This window comes from Cinclus cinclus, chromosome 1 (genome assembly GCF_963662255.1).
Source record: "Cinclus cinclus chromosome 1, bCinCin1.1, whole genome shotgun sequence".
Taxonomy (NCBI): Eukaryota; Metazoa; Chordata; class Aves; order Passeriformes; family Cinclidae; genus Cinclus; species Cinclus cinclus.
In genome coordinates, this window is record NC_085046.1 from 55,997,584 (window position 1) to 56,016,658 (window position 19,075).

General features: G+C 40.7%; 1 protein-coding gene across 1 annotated transcript in view; it reads left to right on the forward strand.

Moving 5' to 3' along the window:
* ITGA9 (integrin subunit alpha 9) overlaps positions 1 to 19,075 on the forward strand; it is a 216,000-nt gene that overhangs the window by 175,242 nt on the left and 21,683 nt on the right. Inside the window, exons 24-26 of the mRNA XM_062493750.1 lie at positions 6,469 to 6,594; positions 7,198 to 7,317; positions 9,034 to 9,135. Coding sequence (XP_062349734.1) covers positions 6,469 to 6,594; positions 7,198 to 7,317; positions 9,034 to 9,135 — 348 coding nt within the window. The remainder of the gene's footprint in view (positions 1 to 6,468; positions 6,595 to 7,197; positions 7,318 to 9,033; positions 9,136 to 19,075) is intronic.

Below are 19,075 nucleotides of genomic sequence, written 5' to 3' on the forward strand. Positions count from 1 at the left end.
TCGCCCATTTATTTTGTAAAATATCAGTCATTAAATAGGGGAATAGCCCCTGGCCTCTTATATACAGCAATGCATCAGGGGGATTGTACATAATGCTTTATTGGAAGCAACAGCCAGTTTTCCTCCCATTTTTCTGTCTCATTCTTCCAAGAGACTCCTATCACTTGCACATATTTAGCCCTCCATCAGCTGCCAATATCCACTTCTTGCGCTTGGTCCTCAGCTGTACTGTCCAGCCCGTTTTGAAATTGTATTTAATTTCCTTCTCCCAGGTTGACATCTTGTGCTGGATATAGGGCCCTGAAGAAAGGGAGGTCTTGCCTTTGATGCATGTAAATAGGTTGAGGTTAAATCTAGAAGGGGCCACTGGCTTTCAGTTCACCTGTCAAGTTTATGTTACAGGTAATGTGGCCTAAACCCTTAAACTGTTTGCTAACAATCTGCTAAACCCTAATAATTGCTGGAAGGCCCCAAAGGCTTGCTAGAAATTGCCATGTTCTGAGAGTAGCTACAGATGGGCAGAGATGATGTTGCAAGTACTCTGAAGGTGGGAAACAGAGCTGATAGTAGAAGGGAAATGTGCTGAGGCAGTAGCTGTGTTATTTCTCCTAGAGACACCAACCACTCCCAGGTGACCTGGCTTCATTGGCAGGCCTTGGTTATCCTCTGTGTTTCCTAGAAAATGTGTGGTGTTTTTCCCCTTTGCACTGATACCTCCTTGGAGTTGCAAACCAGGCCTAAGTATTCTCATAAATCCCTACACATGCAGGGAAAATCAGACATGCTGATTCCTGTGTATGCAATAAATTCAACATGCTATTTTCATACAGCCCTCTTAAAAATCCTGCAGTCTTTTTAGATGTGATGTGTGTGGAGTGTACATGATATGTTTTACGTAGGGCTGTTACACTCTGAAATGTCCTCCTGCCACTTTTTCTCAAGGGTGGTGTAATCTTACATGATTAAAAACCATTGCTACATTATGGGTTTGCCTCTGCTCAACCTATAAAGTAGCAGGAAAAAAATAATTCAGATTCAGTTATTCAAAATCCATTAAGGTCATCCTGCAGTAATTTCTTCCTTGTTGCGAATAGAGCATTTTAAAAGCATGGAGTAATGTGCATGCTTTCTCCAGTGGTTATGTCTTGTCTCTGAGAAATTTAGTGGTTTGTGCTGTCAACAAAAAGGTGTCAGAGTAACCCATTGTTCAGGCAGTCCTATTTAAACGTCTCTCAAGCATGGTCATAGGCTTTTCAAAGGGAGAGCAACTTATACTAAATTAACAAATCTAGAGGCTAACTTGTCTCTGAATGAGTGTGTGGTCATTTATAGAATGATAACGAGAGAATGGTGTGGGTTGGAATGGGTAGTACAGGCAGTATGAGGGATTTTCTGCTACTCTGTATGATGATAGATTAGTAATATTATTAGCCTTTGCAGTGTTATGGTGACATGTAGAGGCCTGTTATACACATACACACACACATATATACATACACACACACAAATATGTATATATGTATATATGTATATATGTATATATGTATATATGTATATATGTATATATGTATATATATTCTAGAAGGAGTAATGGTTTTTCAGCCCCTTAGATTTTAGATGTCTACTTAAAACTATCTGAAAGATGGTGATTTTCAAGTGCCACAGATGTCTGAGGCACCTGACAATAATGTGTTGTTATTGAGAAATGTTGAAGGCTATTCTGACATCCAGTGGTGCTCAAGAATGCGCATGATATGTGAATGCAGGCAGTGCTACTGCACTAGTCACTCTGATATTCCACAATGAGAATACCTGAATTATTATCTGAAAACCAGAATTATTTTTTTAAACCTTTCTTTACACTGGGGCTGAGCAGTTTGACAGAAGTGCCTTTGTAATTGAGGTAAAAACTAGAAAAAACGTGATGTGTGTATTGATGGTAAGCATTTTGCAGCCTAAGACAAGACATTGCTAGAGAATGGGGACATCCCAACCATGTAGAAAGAAATGATCGTCAGTAAAAACTTCTATAGGAAGATTTTACTTTTGGTCTTGACAGTGGTTTGCCTCATGTGAAAGTTGAAGACATTCATGGTAGTGAAAGCATGCTTCATTCTAATAATGAAAATGGCAAATAATAGATATATCAAATCTGTGTGAGAAGATTTTATAAAATGTTTGGATTTCCATCAGACAACCACCCTCTCACAAATGTTTCAGTTTAGAATTGGAATTCTGAAAATGTAAATTATTTGCAAAAAAATTATTTTTTAAAATTAAAAATGTTTTCCAGAGTTGAAGGCTAGGATCAGTTGTTAATAATACTTACCTCTGTGTTACAAAAATTTTACATTCCTGTGTGTAGTAGTCTAGAGTGTATGTGATTACATAGACCATTGAATATAGAGAAGAAAAACAAAAAGTAATTTAAGATCTTTGAAATTAGGTTTGGCGGGGGTTGGGGGGGGGGGGGGCGTTGCCTGCAATGTGAAGCTGTTCAGTGAAATCTGCTAGGTCAGCCATTAATTTGTGGCTGCAGCACATTCAGCCCACAGGACCAGACTCAGACCAGCTTAGAAAATTATGTAATATGAGCATAGGTGCTGAAGATGCTATGCAGTTAGCCTGGATTATCTTTTTCTTTGGCCTAATTTATGTGCTAACGTGGATTTTGTCTGCCTCTGTCTGAGTACAGATTTTAGGTGCACTTCCAGTACAGATTTGTCTGTATGCACCAGACTAAATGATTTTATTTAGGACTTAATGAGTTGTTCCTGGAAAACAGAATGAAACATCCTTCAGCAGAGACAGCTCCAACAAAGCTCCTTCGAAGGCTGCAGGGCTACCTCTACTTGATACCTCTCTTGGGAAAGGTTTTTATTTCCCAATCTGCAGTCTTAATATAGGATTTAAGAGAGCCTCCCTTTTGTGCCTCTTGTTCCCTGCCCCAGCTGTTCATTTGTATTAGGAGCTAGATACTGACATTTTTCTGCGGCTTCTGTATAGTTCTTGCACTGACTACAAAAGCAGTGCACGTCTCTTTCCACATCCTATTCACTGCTCAAGAAAAGACCCTTCTGCTCCTTCAGTAAGATGGTGGATACCAGATCCTGGGAAGACCACACTGGGAGTAGTCCTTTTCTGTTTTTCTTTTTTTTTTTTTTTTCTGTTTGGTGAGAAAGGGAAATTTTCAAAAAGCTCTGCTCTGCCAGGTACCCTGAAACTCCAAGCCTGATGAAGAGCCTGGCTTTCCTCCTACTCCATTTCAAAGACTTGTACAGTTCTTGCATCTATGAATCATAAATGAATCGTAAATTTCCTGGTCTATGTACCACAAGGTGGCTGGGATAGCATCAGGTTTGAACAAGAAGTAACTCAAAATGAAGCTGATAATACAAATTGTACATCTATTTCAGAGGTGCAGTTCAGTCTCAGTATAATGCAAACAGGAGTTTTGTGCTAGGATTTTATTTAACTAGTTTTCTTTCTACAGATGAATATTTAATTGAAAACAAAGTTTATTGAAAAGTTGTTTTTTTCTGGTTGGTATACTGAACCCTTATGCATGCAAAAATTGAGAATAGCACATGATGTAAAATGTGTCTAATAGTCATCCCGACCAAACAAACAAACCAAAAACCCTAAAAAATGTCCCGCCAAACCAGCTATGGCCAGTCCTTTGAAAAGGATGGATTTGCTTCTACCTTAGCATGATCCATCCCTTTAGAAGGTTTCTTTCTTTTTATTATTTTTTTTTGTTAATTTTTTCCTGGTTTTGTGGCTCTGTGGCTTCTAAGAATGCTAAAAGAAATGGATTGCTGCTCAGATGCTTTGCATCCTTTCCTGCCTGCTGGCTGTCAACACAGGCTGAATGTTCACAGGTACACACAGATGAGTGCAAACTAATTTCTGCCTGGTTGAATTCCCCCAAATTCTGTTGGCCAAATAGCCTTCTAGGAAGTAGCCTCTGCTTTTTGCTGCTAGAACAGGGTATAGGTGACTTAATGGTCTATTCCTGAGCAGTGCAGGTAACAGGAGGTGCTTAGGTCTTGCATGTTTCCCTCCTAATATGGACTGAAACACTGAATTTATAATCCACCTCATGTAAGATTGCTGAGTAATTGGCAGAGAGGAAAAGGTATTTTCAAGTTCAGAGACTGTTCTCTGGAGCTACCTTTCTCTGTTTCAGCTAAAGGGTTTTAAAATTTATGCCAATCTTCAGTTAAAAAAAAAGATAGTAACTCCAAGTAGAAAGGACCAGGTTTATGTCGCTTCATGCTGGACAATTCCTTTTAGTCTTGTGAGATATTTCTGCTTTGGCTCATTCTTACACTGTACTTTTATAAGATGTAAATCAGGACTATTTAGGAAGTGTGCCAAAAACTTGAGATGTCCTTCCTGTACCCCTTGCATAAATCTAATTACATCTGTAATTTAAACTTTCAGGAGTAAAGAACAAGTACTTAATAGATCCTGACTTTTTGCTGGTTTTCATTTAACATAAGCCTTCTAATTGATATGGACCTAATTTCCATGTGAAAAATCAAAGAAAAAAATATCTGTGGGCTTTGTAAATCTCTTACCTAAAATAAATAATGAAAACTCATTTCAGGTGGTCTAGACAAATCACAGTCTTAATCTTCAGTTGAGCCCAAGGAGACCGAAAACTTTGGGTATATCTGTTGGAAATGTAAGGACAGATTACGTTTAGTCATGCTGTGAATACATATTGCAAATAACAGATTATAAAGAATTTGTGGGCCAGTGAAGCAGAAAAGATGCATCTTTCAAAGAGACATAGATATCACTTGTCTGGAAAATAGCATTTAAAATCTAGACAGACCTTTGGGGTTTGCTTCTATTTTTCACAATACTTAACACAAACTGTGTACTGCTGAATGGACTCAGAGTGCAGTAATTTAGTATCTGTAACAGCTTTTTTTCTCCCTCTTTCAAGGATTTATTAATTGAATAATGTACAAGTTTTCAGTTTTTCAGCCTGTGAGAGGATGCAAGGAGGTCAACAGTAGGATGTGCAGGAATGTCAATTGGTGGTTTGTGAGAAAACCTCTCTCTCTCACTCATACAGGCTTCAAGGATGGTAGCAGGAAGAATTTGCTGATGCTTTGTTGCAATAGTTTTTAGTAAATTTTGGTAATTTTTTTTGGTAATTTAAATATTCCTAAGTTGCAATAGGTGAGAAGGCTTTTCTTGAGCAAGATTATCTTGACTGAAGCTCATTTTATCAGAGTTTGGTACTCTCCAAGTCTTACTTGCCTCAGTCATCCACTTTCTTGGAAAAATGAAGAAGCTAATGACACAAAAAGGAGGTTTTGTACTATTTCTGCTAAAGGTAAAAGAACAGATTTAATGCCTAAGCTTGTGCATTTACGCAAAAATTTTTCTTGTTAGTTCTGATATAAACAGGGATGCAGCTGAGTTGGCCGAAACATCAAGAAAGGTGCAAAGTACAAAGGGTAACACTGTTGTCTTATTCAAAACAATTTACTGGGTTGGGTCTCCGAAATAAGTTCCTTCCCCTTAGTTTTAACATCTGCCCTTTCCACTAATAAGGAGAGACAAGTACAAAGAGGTGTAAATGAAAAGAACAGCGGTTTATTAGCAAAAACAGCGATAATCAAGGAATACTCAGGCAAACGCTTCAACACCTGTGCACAAGTGTGGAGGGGATCCCCCTAATTGTCCCAGGAACACAGAATGGTGGAGAATCCCCTCCCTGGGCCACACAGGCAGGAGAGAGAGGATGAAGGAAACAGCACAGCAAACAAGCCTTCATTGTTCCAAAACCACGTCCCGTCTCTCCTCCACCAAAAGACTAACCGACGGGGAAAAGAAAAAATCTGGAAAAAGTGGCTTTTGTCCGAACACAGTCAGCGCTGCCCCCTCCTCGCTGCTGGAAAGAATGGAAGGGAGACATCCTTCCGACCCGTTTTCAATGGCATGAAGCACCCCTCCCCCATTTTGTGAACTGGGGTAAAACACAGAGGTTCTGCTTCCCACTCCAAGTCCTAAAGAGACAACAAACAAACTTGTGTAGGTTGATGTAGAGAAAGATTTTGTGTCAGCCCTAATGCTAAACTCCACGTACTATCTCTGTAACTAGGACAGCTATTGATTTAAAATGCTATGACATATCATATATTTTGCTGAGGTTTTTCTGTATCACCAGGCATGTAGAACACAGACATCTACATGTGAGCTAGGTTAGACACATTCCTATCCTGTCCAGTCAAAGCATTTCCAGTACATTATTCATCTGGCTTAGTTGAGATACTTTCTTTAGGGTTATTTGACTCCCAAGGTGGTTATTTTTCTCTTTTGACTATTAATGGGAGTCCAGACATTTTGCCCAGATTTAGGTGTGTTTTTACAGACAGGCTAATTCAACCTTCTTGTATAATTTCATTAATTCGGAATGATAATTGTGATTTATAATTGTGCCTGCAGGTTGGTCAGGACAAAGGAAGCTGTTCTTTCCATAGAAACCACCGCCCATGCATTGTTCCTCAAGAGAATGAAAATATTTTCCACACAATATTTGCTTTTTTCACGAAGTCTGGCAGAAAAGTATTGGTAAGAAATGGTACCACTTATGGCACCACTTGAACATGCAGCATATTTTACAAAACAGGTTGCATGGTTTGCCACGAAGATCTGAAGCAGATAGCTCTTTATGGAGCATATATAACAATGCTGATGATGCGCTGGGGGGACATTTAGTGATTACAATTGTCTGGTTTTTAAAAGTAAGTAGGAAGTTTCAGGAAGTGCAGTGGAAAGGGATTCAGCTGTCATGGCAGCGCACTCTTGGTTACCAGAGCCTTTGCTCCCATGTTTTGTCAAAGGCATGGGGGGGGCAGAGGCTCACTGTACAGTACTTGTTGCCTGGTGCACACAAGGGCATGATGTCTGCAGTCCTGTTCCTTCCAGTCCTGAATGCTTGCCTGGCTCAGCAGCTCTGTAGAGGACTGAATTTTACCTGGCTTGCTCTCATGCAGGCATCCGTATCCAGCTATCTTCAGGTCTTGAAAGTTGCTATTTCAATGCAGAAGTGCTGTATTATAGCAATTCACTACATAAATTAGTTTTCTGCTGTGTTTGCTGTCACACAATTTATCATTTATCATTGAATTTTTACTTCCTTTGCCTAACAACTTTTTTCCATATTTTCTGCAGGACTGTGAAAGACCAGGCAGATCTTGTTTAATTGTACACTGCAATTTAAGCTCACTACCTAAAGCAGAGTCCTGTGATATAAGTATCTACATGCTGCTGAATACTGAGATCCTCAAGAAGGTATGTGGTCTCCTTGTAGGTTGTCTTCAATGCCAATTTAAGTGTGCTTATGTGAACTAATTAACTCAAGGCTTGCCTTTCTTCCTCTCTTTACTAGTGTGTGAAAATTAATCATGGCATCAAAGAAAATTGAGATCAATCTACTTATTAACAGTGTATATGGAGGTGTTAATCCTAGTTCTTACCCATTACCCATTCAGATATAAATAAATTTAGTTAAGAAATTTATACATTGAAAAATGACAAATGAGACCCCTAATTGTGTGCATGGTGTTAAGGATGGATATTTCTGAAATTGAATTAATTTCTGAAAGTTCATTCTAAAAAATGTAAGTGAATGTAAACTGTGACCACCTATATATTATCTTTCTGTGTAAACAGAGACGTGGCAGCATTTTGTCATTTTTACATCAAATTATTATTATTCAAAGAAGATGCATCATGACCACATTAACTTGGAGCTTAACATTTGTGACAAGAAACAAATGGCTGCAAGTTAATTTCTGTCTTCTCTGAAGCCACTGAATGAGACAGCAAATGTTTTAAATTTTTTTGATTTACTGCATTTTTGACCTATTTTCCTTTATTTACAAAAATGCAGACTCTTAATTCTGGCAAAATGATGTAAGGTTATGAGGGAATAAGATAATTGGAGGAGAAAGCTGATAACACAAGCTTATTAAAATAAGTTTTTAGTTGTTCATTTTTGTTAGGTTAAAAGTGAAAGAGAGAGCCCTTATTAGAAAACAGTTGCTGAAACAATTAATAGACCTGAGCTTTTCCAACTGAAACCATTAAGTCTGTTAATATTTTTTCATATTTGAAAACAGGAAGTACAGGCAAGGCCAGATCTTTCAGGTATTTGTTACATGCTTATAGAAAACCAGCTGAAGTATGTGAATAAGTAACTGAGTGCATGTAAAATATGCTTCTGGGAAATTCAGACTTTGGAATAGCCAGGATTCATCCCGTCTGCTGGGTCCCTTCTAAGATTGCTTTTAGCAACGCTCCTTTAAAAGACATACAGTGTTTACACATGTTTTGAGTGTCACCAGTGAATGCCATCTTCTATTTATTGCCTGCCCTTCCCAAGGGAAACTGCATACAAGTAACTAATCTGTAAATTGAAATGGCATCTTACTGAAAAGTGCCTGCTAAAATGCACCAGGCATTTTATTGGAGAAATACATATTAATGAGAGGAATTGTACAGTGAGTAATTAAGATATTTGCTGTGCACTGATTCAAATGAGAAGTTCTCCCTCTAGGATATGTTATAGTTTATCCCAGTTTCTGTGTATCATTTTTCTGTTAACTTGAAAAACAAATCAGAACATTTCTCACAGTGAATTTTGACCCTGCCTGTGTCTTTGGAAATGTTCTGTCTTGCTTTTGTGGTAAATGTGGGAAACATTAACAAACCAAATACAATGTGTTTAAAGTCAAACATACCTGATTTTGTTATAGTCTGAAATAATGTGCTGTTATATCTGTCTGTTATGAGCATAAAGTATATTTTTTCAAACCAGAGTTGTAACCAGGCTGGTACTTAACTGGATGTAGCCCAACCTAGCCTTCACTAAGCATTATCTGGGTGTATTTATTACACTGGCAAATGTTTGATGGTTTGTTAGGCTTTTTTTTGACAGGTGGATTGGTGCTTTTGTTGTTGCTTTTGTTGTTGTTGAGTCCAGTTCTTCCTCTTTTTACTTCCCAGGACAGTTCATCGGTCATCCAGTTTGTCACAAGGGCAAGGCTGCAGGTGGACCATGACCTCAGAGTTGTGGAGGTGCCCAATGGGAGCCCAGAAGAAAAAGCAGTGAGTACACAAACCTGAAGAGAAATGTTTCTTTATCCCAGTGGGCTGGAAGTCACTGAGAGCTCTATACAAACTGGAATTTTTTGCCTGGGCTCACCCGCAAGAGTGCCCAGACTTTGTCTGACTTGACTAACAGTACTGTGAACTGTATTTTTGTGGTTTGGCTCTCTGTGATATCAACAGAGTGAATGATGTGATGTCAAACCAGAGTGATCTGTGTTGTACTAGCTAAAACACCCTTAACGTATTAATGTAAAAATTAGATTTAGGTCCTGATTTAGGGTTAATATTTGCTTTAATCTTATTCAAATTTCCCTTGAAAACCTAGAATATACTTGAAACCTCAGCAATGTCTTTTCACATGTGCCAGAATGAAATATTTAGAAGCCTTAATGATATTTTGGGAGCTGTGAAAATGCAAAATAATGTCTAAACTTTCAGAAATTAATTAATTAATTTTATTTTTTTTGTGCTGAGCTCATAAAAATCACATACAAGCTGATACCACATATTGTGTTGATCTCCCTTTTCCTCCTGATTCCTCTATTCCTATTGTTTCTCCTACCTTTTTGGTGCCATTCCTCTTCTTTCCTTTTGTTATCCAAAAGTCTGGCAGTTCACTGCTCCTGTTGTGTCTTAGTGTCCATTCACCTGGCTGGCACCACCCAGTTCACAGACTCTTGTCTTGGCTCCTACAGAGGGCTCAATCTACATTTAAATCAGCATCTGAATCTGCACCTTGCAAACCCAGCTATTTGCACCAGTTGAATCCCTCAACCATCATGTCTGTAACTGTAGTCTTGAATTTCTATTTCATTAGACCTGTCAGAAAAAGGAATTTTTTCTATGACAGGAAATCGTTTTTTCCCTTCTGTTTTATTTTCTTTGTTGGGTTTCTGTACCATTCTCTACAATAGGCTTGGAAGTTAAAATGAAAAACATAGTTAGCCATTGCTGGGAGTGTGCATTTTAAGTGGCCTGCAGTCCTGAGTGTTAATACATTGCTTGGCCTCTCCTTAGTTCTGCGTCTTGCACAGAACACATTTTGCATTTGTGGCAAAATTTCATTAATGACTGAAGTAACACCTGACTGTGATGCCCATACCCCAACTGAAATGGAAGCAGCCAGTATCTCTGTGACAAATACTTTCAACTGTAAAAGGTTTTAGAATAGCTATGAATGATAGGCACACTGTAAAATGTGTCAGATTGCTATTTTTTAATATTCAAAATTTAGAAATGCATTTTTTTAAGGAATGCTAGCTGTATTTCATTGTTATCTAATGCTTAGAGAAAAAATAGAAAATCAAGCAAAAAAATAAATAAATTGTCCTTTTCCTAGTCTCAGAAAGCATTTCATCAAGGCTTGAGTTGCATTATGAAGTGCACTGTGTATGTTGGGAAGCTGTCTTAATCTTCAAACAAGAGCTTGCTTCCAGTTCCTGGGAATCCCTAGCTGTAAAAGCACATGCTTGACATGTCATAGCCATGTAACATTAATCTGTAGTTTCAAGTCTTTTCACGTATGAGTGCCATTTCCTCCCTGCTTTATGGTATTTCCATATGACAGCTTCAGTATTATAGCATGTTTTGCACAGGGTCATGTTCAGGCAAAAATTTAAGCTATGACTTGGCTCAAGGTATCCTTTTTTCTGTGTTCTCTTGTTGTGGAATGCAGAAGGGAAGAGTAGTTGTTGCAAGCCAGGACTATTTAACTGGAAATTGAGGGTGGAGAAAGAAAATGTCTTAGTTCAAATTCCTCTCTTCATTTTTAAAGCTTATCTTGTACTCTTCATTGACCAGAGACTGCTGTACTGTATCCATTTGGATAGCAGCTCCTTCTGTACAGTTGTGCATGGACTTCCTATGAGACTGTTTATGACAGTGTTCCCTAACACTTCACTTTATCGTGCTAATGTTGAAAAGGCCTTTTTGCTTTCTGTGGCTAAATGTGGGCTTATTATCACCTTTAAATGGTTCTTTAGGACCAGGTACCTTTATTTCAATTGGTGCTTTTACATTATAGTGTACAGTGTCAGAGTGCAAACTCTCTGTGAAGAAGATAAATGGAGGTGGAAGACAAATGGGAAAAGAATGCTGATTTTTTTTGTTGCAGTATAAGAAATACCAGTGGACCACCCCTATAAACACCAGCTCTGTCAGAAACTTCAGTAGACAATTTATAAGGGAGATGCTAAAGTGTATGTTAGTATCTCTAAGTTGGATATCAGACTGTCTTTGAAATTAACACTTTTTTAAAAAATATGCATTTGTGCAGTTCTCAGAAATAATTTCTCTGGATGACGGTATGATTTTATGTGGTTTGTAATTGTATATTTTTGGTTTTGGTTACAATAGCCTGCTTGAGCTCTTACATTAGACAAACCACATTAAGAAGGTGACCAGAATTTGGATTTGGCTCTGTGATGGCACTGGTATTAACATATGTATATATTGTCTGAAACTGGTGCCGTATTTTCAGGAGGCATGCTTTATTTTCTTCATCATATAAATTTCCATGATTCTCTTCTTCTTGGTCTGTGAGCAATATCAACAGTAAGATCCAAGAGAACATAGTAGTCAAATACCAGATGAAAGAATCCACATTTTCTGCTCACTGCTTGTGTGCAGGAAGATGCATGCTCTTAAGGAGCAAATGGACTGCCTTTGGAAGTGGAAGTAAGAATTAACTGGATTTTACTACAACAAAACTATCCCGACGCCTCTGAATCTTCCCATATTGAAAGTGAGGGAAGGCAAAGCTGAGTGCAAGAAAAGGCAACCCCCAGATAAATGTATGCAGGTCCTGCAACACGGTGACCTGTAAACCATAAGGCTGCTGTCTGGTGCTATCCACTAAGTACAGATATGCTTTATCAAGCCTTTGAACCTTTCCTGCCTTCTGGATAGAGATCACTGTTCTTTTATTTCCAGTTCTGTCACTCCATTTAGGTTTAATGCATATCCCAGGTATCCCAAAATGTTACTGTATCCCCTATATGTCTGTACCCAAAATTGTTACCGTATCTTTAAGACCCTTGCAGCCAGAAACCAGAACGGGGAGGTGGTGCCCAGGGCTTTTTAAAAGTTGGGACACCCAGGCATGTCTCTCTCTCTCCCTGTCTGGCTTTCCTCGTGGCCTTTTCTGGCCTCTACTTGCAACAGTACCAAGTGGAGAATCTGCATTTTGCAGTCAGAAAATGTTTCAGAGTGAATTGTGCAACAGCCTGGACAGCACTAGGCCAGAGCTGGTTGGGCACCAGCTGAAGAGTCTCTTCTTCCCTTCCCTCCTCTTCCATTGGAGTAAGGACCCAAGGCAGCAACAGCAAAAGCGGCAGAGTCCAGCAGGTGTCAGGAGGCAGCAGCAAGCGGCAACGCCGATCCCGCACAATCCCGCTGGCAATTCCTGTCTGCTGCTGGAACTGCTTCATAAGCCCCTACCTTCGTGGAAGCATTTGCTGCTGTTTCCCCTTTGTCTTTAGAACCATGCACTCAGCTGGAGCAGACAGCATCCTAGGGTGGGTCATTCTACAAATTGAGGTTTCTCTTTGTCTCTGGTGGGGATCTGTGGGATTTAGCAATTTCGTATCTGGTGATTGTTTACTGTTATTTTTTTCCTGTTGCTATTTTGCTTATTAGTAAACTGGTATTTTTTCCACTTATATCTGCTAGTATTCAGTTTCTCCTTATTGGTGGAAAGGGATCGGTTAAAACTAAGGGGGAGAACTCATTGTAGAGTGTTCCCATTAAATTGTCTTATACCAAGAGCATGCAAAATAGGCAAGTGGTTGCCCTCCATGGATTTTTTCTGCTCATAATTTATCAATGCTTATGTTTGCAATGATAAAACAATATATTTTGGGGAAAAACAATAGCCAAAAAAACTTAACAAAAAGTGAGTTTATGGTTGTGAAGACTTGGAAGGTGTCTTTATATGCCTATCTCTATGAAAAGAGATTTAAATGTATATTCATGAACCTAAGCTTTAGCTGTCTGCCTGTCGCATGGGGGACTCCTGACTTTGGCCTGTTCTCCATGTTGAAAGGAGTGGCCTGTGGACAGTGTTCACAATGTTCCAGCTGTTTTATTTTAAAACATGTGGGAATACCTCTTCCACTCAGCAATCCACCAATAACCTTTTGTTTTTCACAAACACTCAGCATTTTAAGGTACCAGTTCTCCCCACCTTACCTTTTTGATGCCTGGCTGGAGCTTCCTCCATCAGCTTTGCAGCCTTCTTGTCAGCAAATTATTTGCTGCCTTATTGTTCTTGTCATGTTAAGTTAGTCAGTTTATTGTTTTACCTTTCCATTTGCTACTATAACATTCCTTTTGTAGATTTTCTTGCTTTTACACTGCAGTCTATCAGGTAGAAGTATACTAGGGTAAAAGAATAAATACAATAAAGGAGTAAATAAATACAATAAATAAATAAAATACAGTTAATTTCCCAGGGATAGAGACAAGCAGGTTGCAAGGAAACCTCAGGTTTCTATTTTTCAAGAAAATTCTGCTTTTCTTAGTATATGTAAATAAATAAGTATGTAAAAGGGATGTATATGCATATATGTAGAGACATAAAGGAGAGTAGTGTCTTTACTGGTGAAGTCCCCCCAAGCATAACAGCACTTGAATAGAAAAGTCAACCAGCAATGCAGTGTGGTTTGAAAAACCAGAAATAATCTAGGTGATAATACAGAAATAGCACTTTTTATAAGCCCATGCCTTCCATGGTGCTGTGGCTCATGATGCAAGTGCATAAAAATAATTTAGTATACATAAGCAAAAAGAAAAGTAAATTTTTCAATTTGTACTTTGAATCAGCTTTTGCTGAGGTATGTTTCTTTTCTTTCTCAGTACCAGTGCAGTAGCCTGTACCTCTTCTGCATATGGCTTTGACAGAGTATGAACTTTAATTACTTTCAAAAATTCCTACTCAGTTAACTTCTTACTTATATGCTTTACTGAAATAAGGTGTTCTAAAATTTCTTAAAAACAAAAGTTCTGTTTCTTCATAATTTGTTAACCAAGATAAAGCTGTCAGGATATAGCAAGTGTTTGGCACAGGTAGAAGATGAACTGATAGGTGCTCTTGTATATCTGGGTTCAATGTTGCAAAAATCAGTGCTTGGCTGGAAATCTCAGTTATTTTCCAAAAGGGCACTTACACTGTGTAAAACCTGATTGAGGTCTGAGCTACATAAAGCTAAATGGCAAGCTGCACTGCCTCCTGGGCTTCCTCACTTTCAAATCCTGCATGTGCAGTGCGAAATGCAAAAGATAAATACGAAACTAAAAATCCTTATATGTCGTCAAGACAGCAATGTTTTTCCCAGTTTTTCCCTGGCATTTTGTCAGAGTCCAAAAACAAACATCTAATCCACTCTGTATTTTGTAGCTGTTAGATGTACTTTCTATGAGCCACCTGCTGCCCCTACTGCCCTCTCTGGGCAATCCCACACACCTTAACTTTGGCATCAGTTACTCTTATGACTCCTGTCTTCTCTACAGGTCAGATCTGTGGGAAGTTGGGAAGTGTGCTGAGCTGGAGGCTGCCTTGCGCTCCCCAACCTGTTAGCCACCCTGTAGAGGCTGTGCTGTTGGGGTGAAAAGGATAGGGAATCCAAGGTTTGTCCAAGAATGGCTTTTAGGGACTGCACAATGGCCAGTGGATCAAGCAGCAGGTGGCAGATGGTGTGCTTCTCTTTAGTACCAATTGCCCTCTTCCTCCAACCTTCCCCCCGCCCCCCCCCCCCCCGCCGGGATGGCTTGCTTCCCTGGCATCCTGCCACTCACTGTATTGTCTTCTTTCTGATACTCTAGATAGACAGTATACACTGACTCTCTTCTCAGTCTGAATTGATTTGGGTTTGGCTTGGGTTTTTTGTTGGTACCTTCTTCACCAAAACTCATTGCAGTTGCTGTGTATTAATGCAGGCAGATTTTGACTTAAGATGGCTAGCGACATTAGCATGCACAACATCCCTGCTGCTCTCCAAACTGCAAAGCCATTAATGTTTTTGGGGTTTTTTTGTCCATGTGTGTTGATTCCAGACTGCTAGAAGAAGCCAGATAGATAAACTGTTGCTCTACCCTATTAGCTCAAGATGTGACTGGAAAAGCTGCAGCCAGGATCTTCTAGCCAGTGTGCATCAGACCTGAAATGTGAAGCTCTTTCTATAGAGATTACATATTAATTCATCTCTGCAGCTTTTTCTGGCTCTGTCTTTTGGCAGGATGAAGTGCGTGTAGCCTGTTGTGCTGGAGGTTGTGATATGTTAACATTCGCTTCCTGAGTAGTGAAAAGAAGGTACCAGAGAATGTTTGAAAGGTCTCTTCAATAAAGCTGGCAATACTTAAAATGCAAGGAGTTTGGGTTTTTTAGAGTCATAAAAGAAAATAAAATTAATGTCTTGTTATCTCAGAAATAGTCATAAGACCTGTGTCCATAAGATGGATGCTAAACTTAGCATCGTGAAGATGGGCTGCCACATCAGATCATCTTTCCAAGCTGTTTAGAAACACAAGTGTCTTAGCTAAGGAAAGCAGGAGTGGAAAATGTGACTCCCCCCTTCCCTCCCAATCATTATAACTTTGAAATTACAGGGCTTTCTGGCAAAGATATGCGAAAAGGAGTAACAGGTCTTTACTAATGTGTGTATACATAACAAGACAAACAAACAACAACAGTGGTAACAACAACAAACGAGAACACAGAACCCAACAAGCAGTCTCTCCCCACTCCTGGAGCACTTTCCCCTCTGGTGCAGTTCCAGTCACAGCCGCCAGGGGCGCTGGTGGCTCCCGGCCGGGCAGGGCGGGTGCGATGATTCCCCCGCGCCTGCAGGGGGCGCTGTGGCGCGAGCCCCGCTGCCTCTCTCGGCACAGGAACGGCGGCACGGCCGGCGGGAGAGATGGAAAGGGGCTTCCTTTACAAACTCACCCAGCCGATCCCGGTGCCCCCTCTGGACAGCCAAGGGAGCTGTAGCAGGGACTTTGGAAGCAGCAAGCTGGAAAGGCAGCAATGAGCAAAGTCCTGGAGTGGTAGATGAGATGTATCAGGGCAGGATGTGCGAATTTCAGTGTAGCAAAGAAACCTTGGAGCAGTGGCAAAAATCAGTGGTGTCTGGGCAGTGGCTGCCTGGCTCCTGAACAGGGCTGGGAGAGAGAGGCTCCCTTGTAGGGGGACGGGATCCCAGGGTTTCCCCTGAGGCACTCCAGTGGATGGTGAAAGTCCTTCTTTGGTGACATAGGGTGCTAATAAGGTCCCAGTTCAGTGGCTGCTCTCACGAGCAGAGGCTCATCCCACAGCAGAAGAAGCAGGACCATCGTGCACTCTGGCAGTGGCAGCAAATTCCCTCCTCCAAGCAGCAACTCTGACCATCCTCTGAAGCTGAGAGAGAGGGAGCCAGCAGCTACCCCAGCCCCTTCTTTTTCCAGCCCAATTCTTGCAGTATCTGCCCTTCCCAGAGAAACCCCTAGGTAAAAAGAGAGAGTAGCTAGCTGGACCCCTTCCCTGAGCCCTTCCCTACTTTTGTCTCTCTTAAGTACTCGGTCATTATTGTCTCCTACCAACACATATGGGGAAAAATTCTTTGATAGATAGGATCTTGAACCCCAACAACAAGGAAGGCAGAAGATTGGCATTTGATCTCTATTTGGTGTTTCCTTACACTGGCGGTGAGTCTGATGCTTAAGAAGCTCTCTGTTCAGCAAAATGTCTTTAAAAGTCTGACAAAGCCTTTGTGCTATTATCTGAATTGCTAAAATTATTTTTTGTTGGTTGGAGAACTGGTCCATGTTTGAGAGCTAATTTGAATCTTGTGATACTAGTTCTGGGAATATGTTTGGATGATGCTGAATATATAGAGGTTAGTTCATGTCTATTTGTTAGGTTTTCAAGTCTTGTTATCATGAAAACAAAGCAAGGCCACTCACAGTCATCTTTGAAAGGTTGTAGTGATCAGGAAAGGCATCTGAGAAATACCACCCTGGTCTTCAAAAAGAGCAATGAGGACCCAGGGAACTACCAGCCAGTCAATCCCTGGAAAGGGAAAGGTGATGGAGTGCCTCATTCTGGAGGCCATCCCTATCCACATGGATGACAAGAAAAGGATCAGAAGTAGTCAGCATGGATTCACTAAAGGCAAATCATGTTTGACCAACCTGATGGCCTTCCATGATGGGACAACTACCTGGATGGATGAAGGGAGAGCAGTGTGTACTGTCTACCTCAACTTCAACAAGGCCTTGGACACTGCCTCTCACAATGTCCTCACAGGCAAAAAAACTCCGGAAGTGTGGACTGGATAAGTGGACAGCAAGGTGGATGGAGAACTGGCTGAATGGCACATGACAGAGGGACAGAATCAGTAGAAGAAGGTCTAGCTGGAGGCTTGTGACTAGTGGTGTTTGCCAAGGGTCAGTATTGGGTCCAGTATTGTTTAACTTGTTCATCAGTGACTTGGGGTGAGGGGCAGATGCCTCCTCAGCAAGTTCACTGATGACACAAAGCTGGGAGGAGTGGCTGATACCCAAGAGTCTTGTGCTGACATTCAGAAAGATCTTAACAGGTTGGAGAGGAGGGCAGAGAAGAACTGTCTGAAGTTCAACAAAGACAAGTGCAGAGTCCTGCACCAGTACAGGCTGGGGGCCAAACTGCTGGAAATCAGCTCTGCAGAGAAGGACCTGTGGGTCCTGATGGACAACAAGCTGTCCATGAGCCAGCAGTGAGCCCTTGTGGCCAAGGCAGCCAATGGTCTCCTTGGGAGCATTGGGAAGAGCATTGCCAGCAGGTGGAGGGAGGTGATGCTGACCCTCTCCTCAGCCCAGGTGAGGCCACATCTGGAGTGCTGTGTCCAGTTCTGGGCTCCTCAGGACAAGGGTGACATGGAGCTCCTGGAGCAGGTCCAGTGGAGGGCAACAGAGTTGATTACTGGGAATGGAACATCTTTCCTATGAGGAAAGGCCAAGAAGGTTGGGCCTGTTCATTCTCAAGAGGAGATGACTGGGGGGCGGGAGGGCCCTCATCAATGTGTATAAATATGTGAAGGGAGGGTGTAAAGAGGATGGAATCAGACCCTTCTCGGTGCTGACAAGCAGTAGTGCAATAGGCAGCAGGAAGAGACTAATGCACAGAAAATTCCTACTGAATATGAGGAATAAATTCATTACTGTGCAGGTGACCGAGTGGTGGAACTGATTGACCAGTGAAGTTGTGAAGTCTCTGTCATTGGAGATATTCCAGAACCATCTGGATGTAATTCTGTACAATGTTGTCTAGAATGACCCTGCTTGAGCAGGGAGGTTGGACCAGATGACCCACTGTGGTCCCTTTAAACCTTACCCAGTTTGTGATTCTGTGAAATGCCCAATGACATCTCATGGATAGAAAAAAAACAGTGTATATAAATCAGCTATATTCAAATTCTTCCTCCAGAAAAGCTGCTATCTTAATCAGCATTAAATCAACCTGTGAAACTGAGATGAAGGATGTCTGAGTACTTCTTTACTGGAACACTGTGATGAAATATAGCAACCCCCTTTTCTCATCTGTGCATGTAATTTTTGTGGCTGTTTGCTAAGGCTACACATGCTTATGGAAACAGAGAAATGTTTGATAAGCAGGATCATGACAGACTGTCCTATCTCCCACTCACAGAAGAGCTGTTCCCTGCACTCACTCAGGATCCCCGTGGCTTTCTCTGAGGCTTGGAAATCTGCATGGCTGGAGAACCCAGGGCATCTCTGGGTCCTGTACCAGTGCTGCCATCTCCTTCCTTTTGCAGGCTTTTCTTGAATACCCACTTTCAAGATTCATAGAAGTTGCATGGTATTGCATTGCCTTTTCTGTCTCATAAATGAAGCTGTTTGAACAGGGTTAGCAGTGAGTGAATGCATTTTAGGGGTCTTTCACTGCTCTTTTATCTTGGGATTGCAA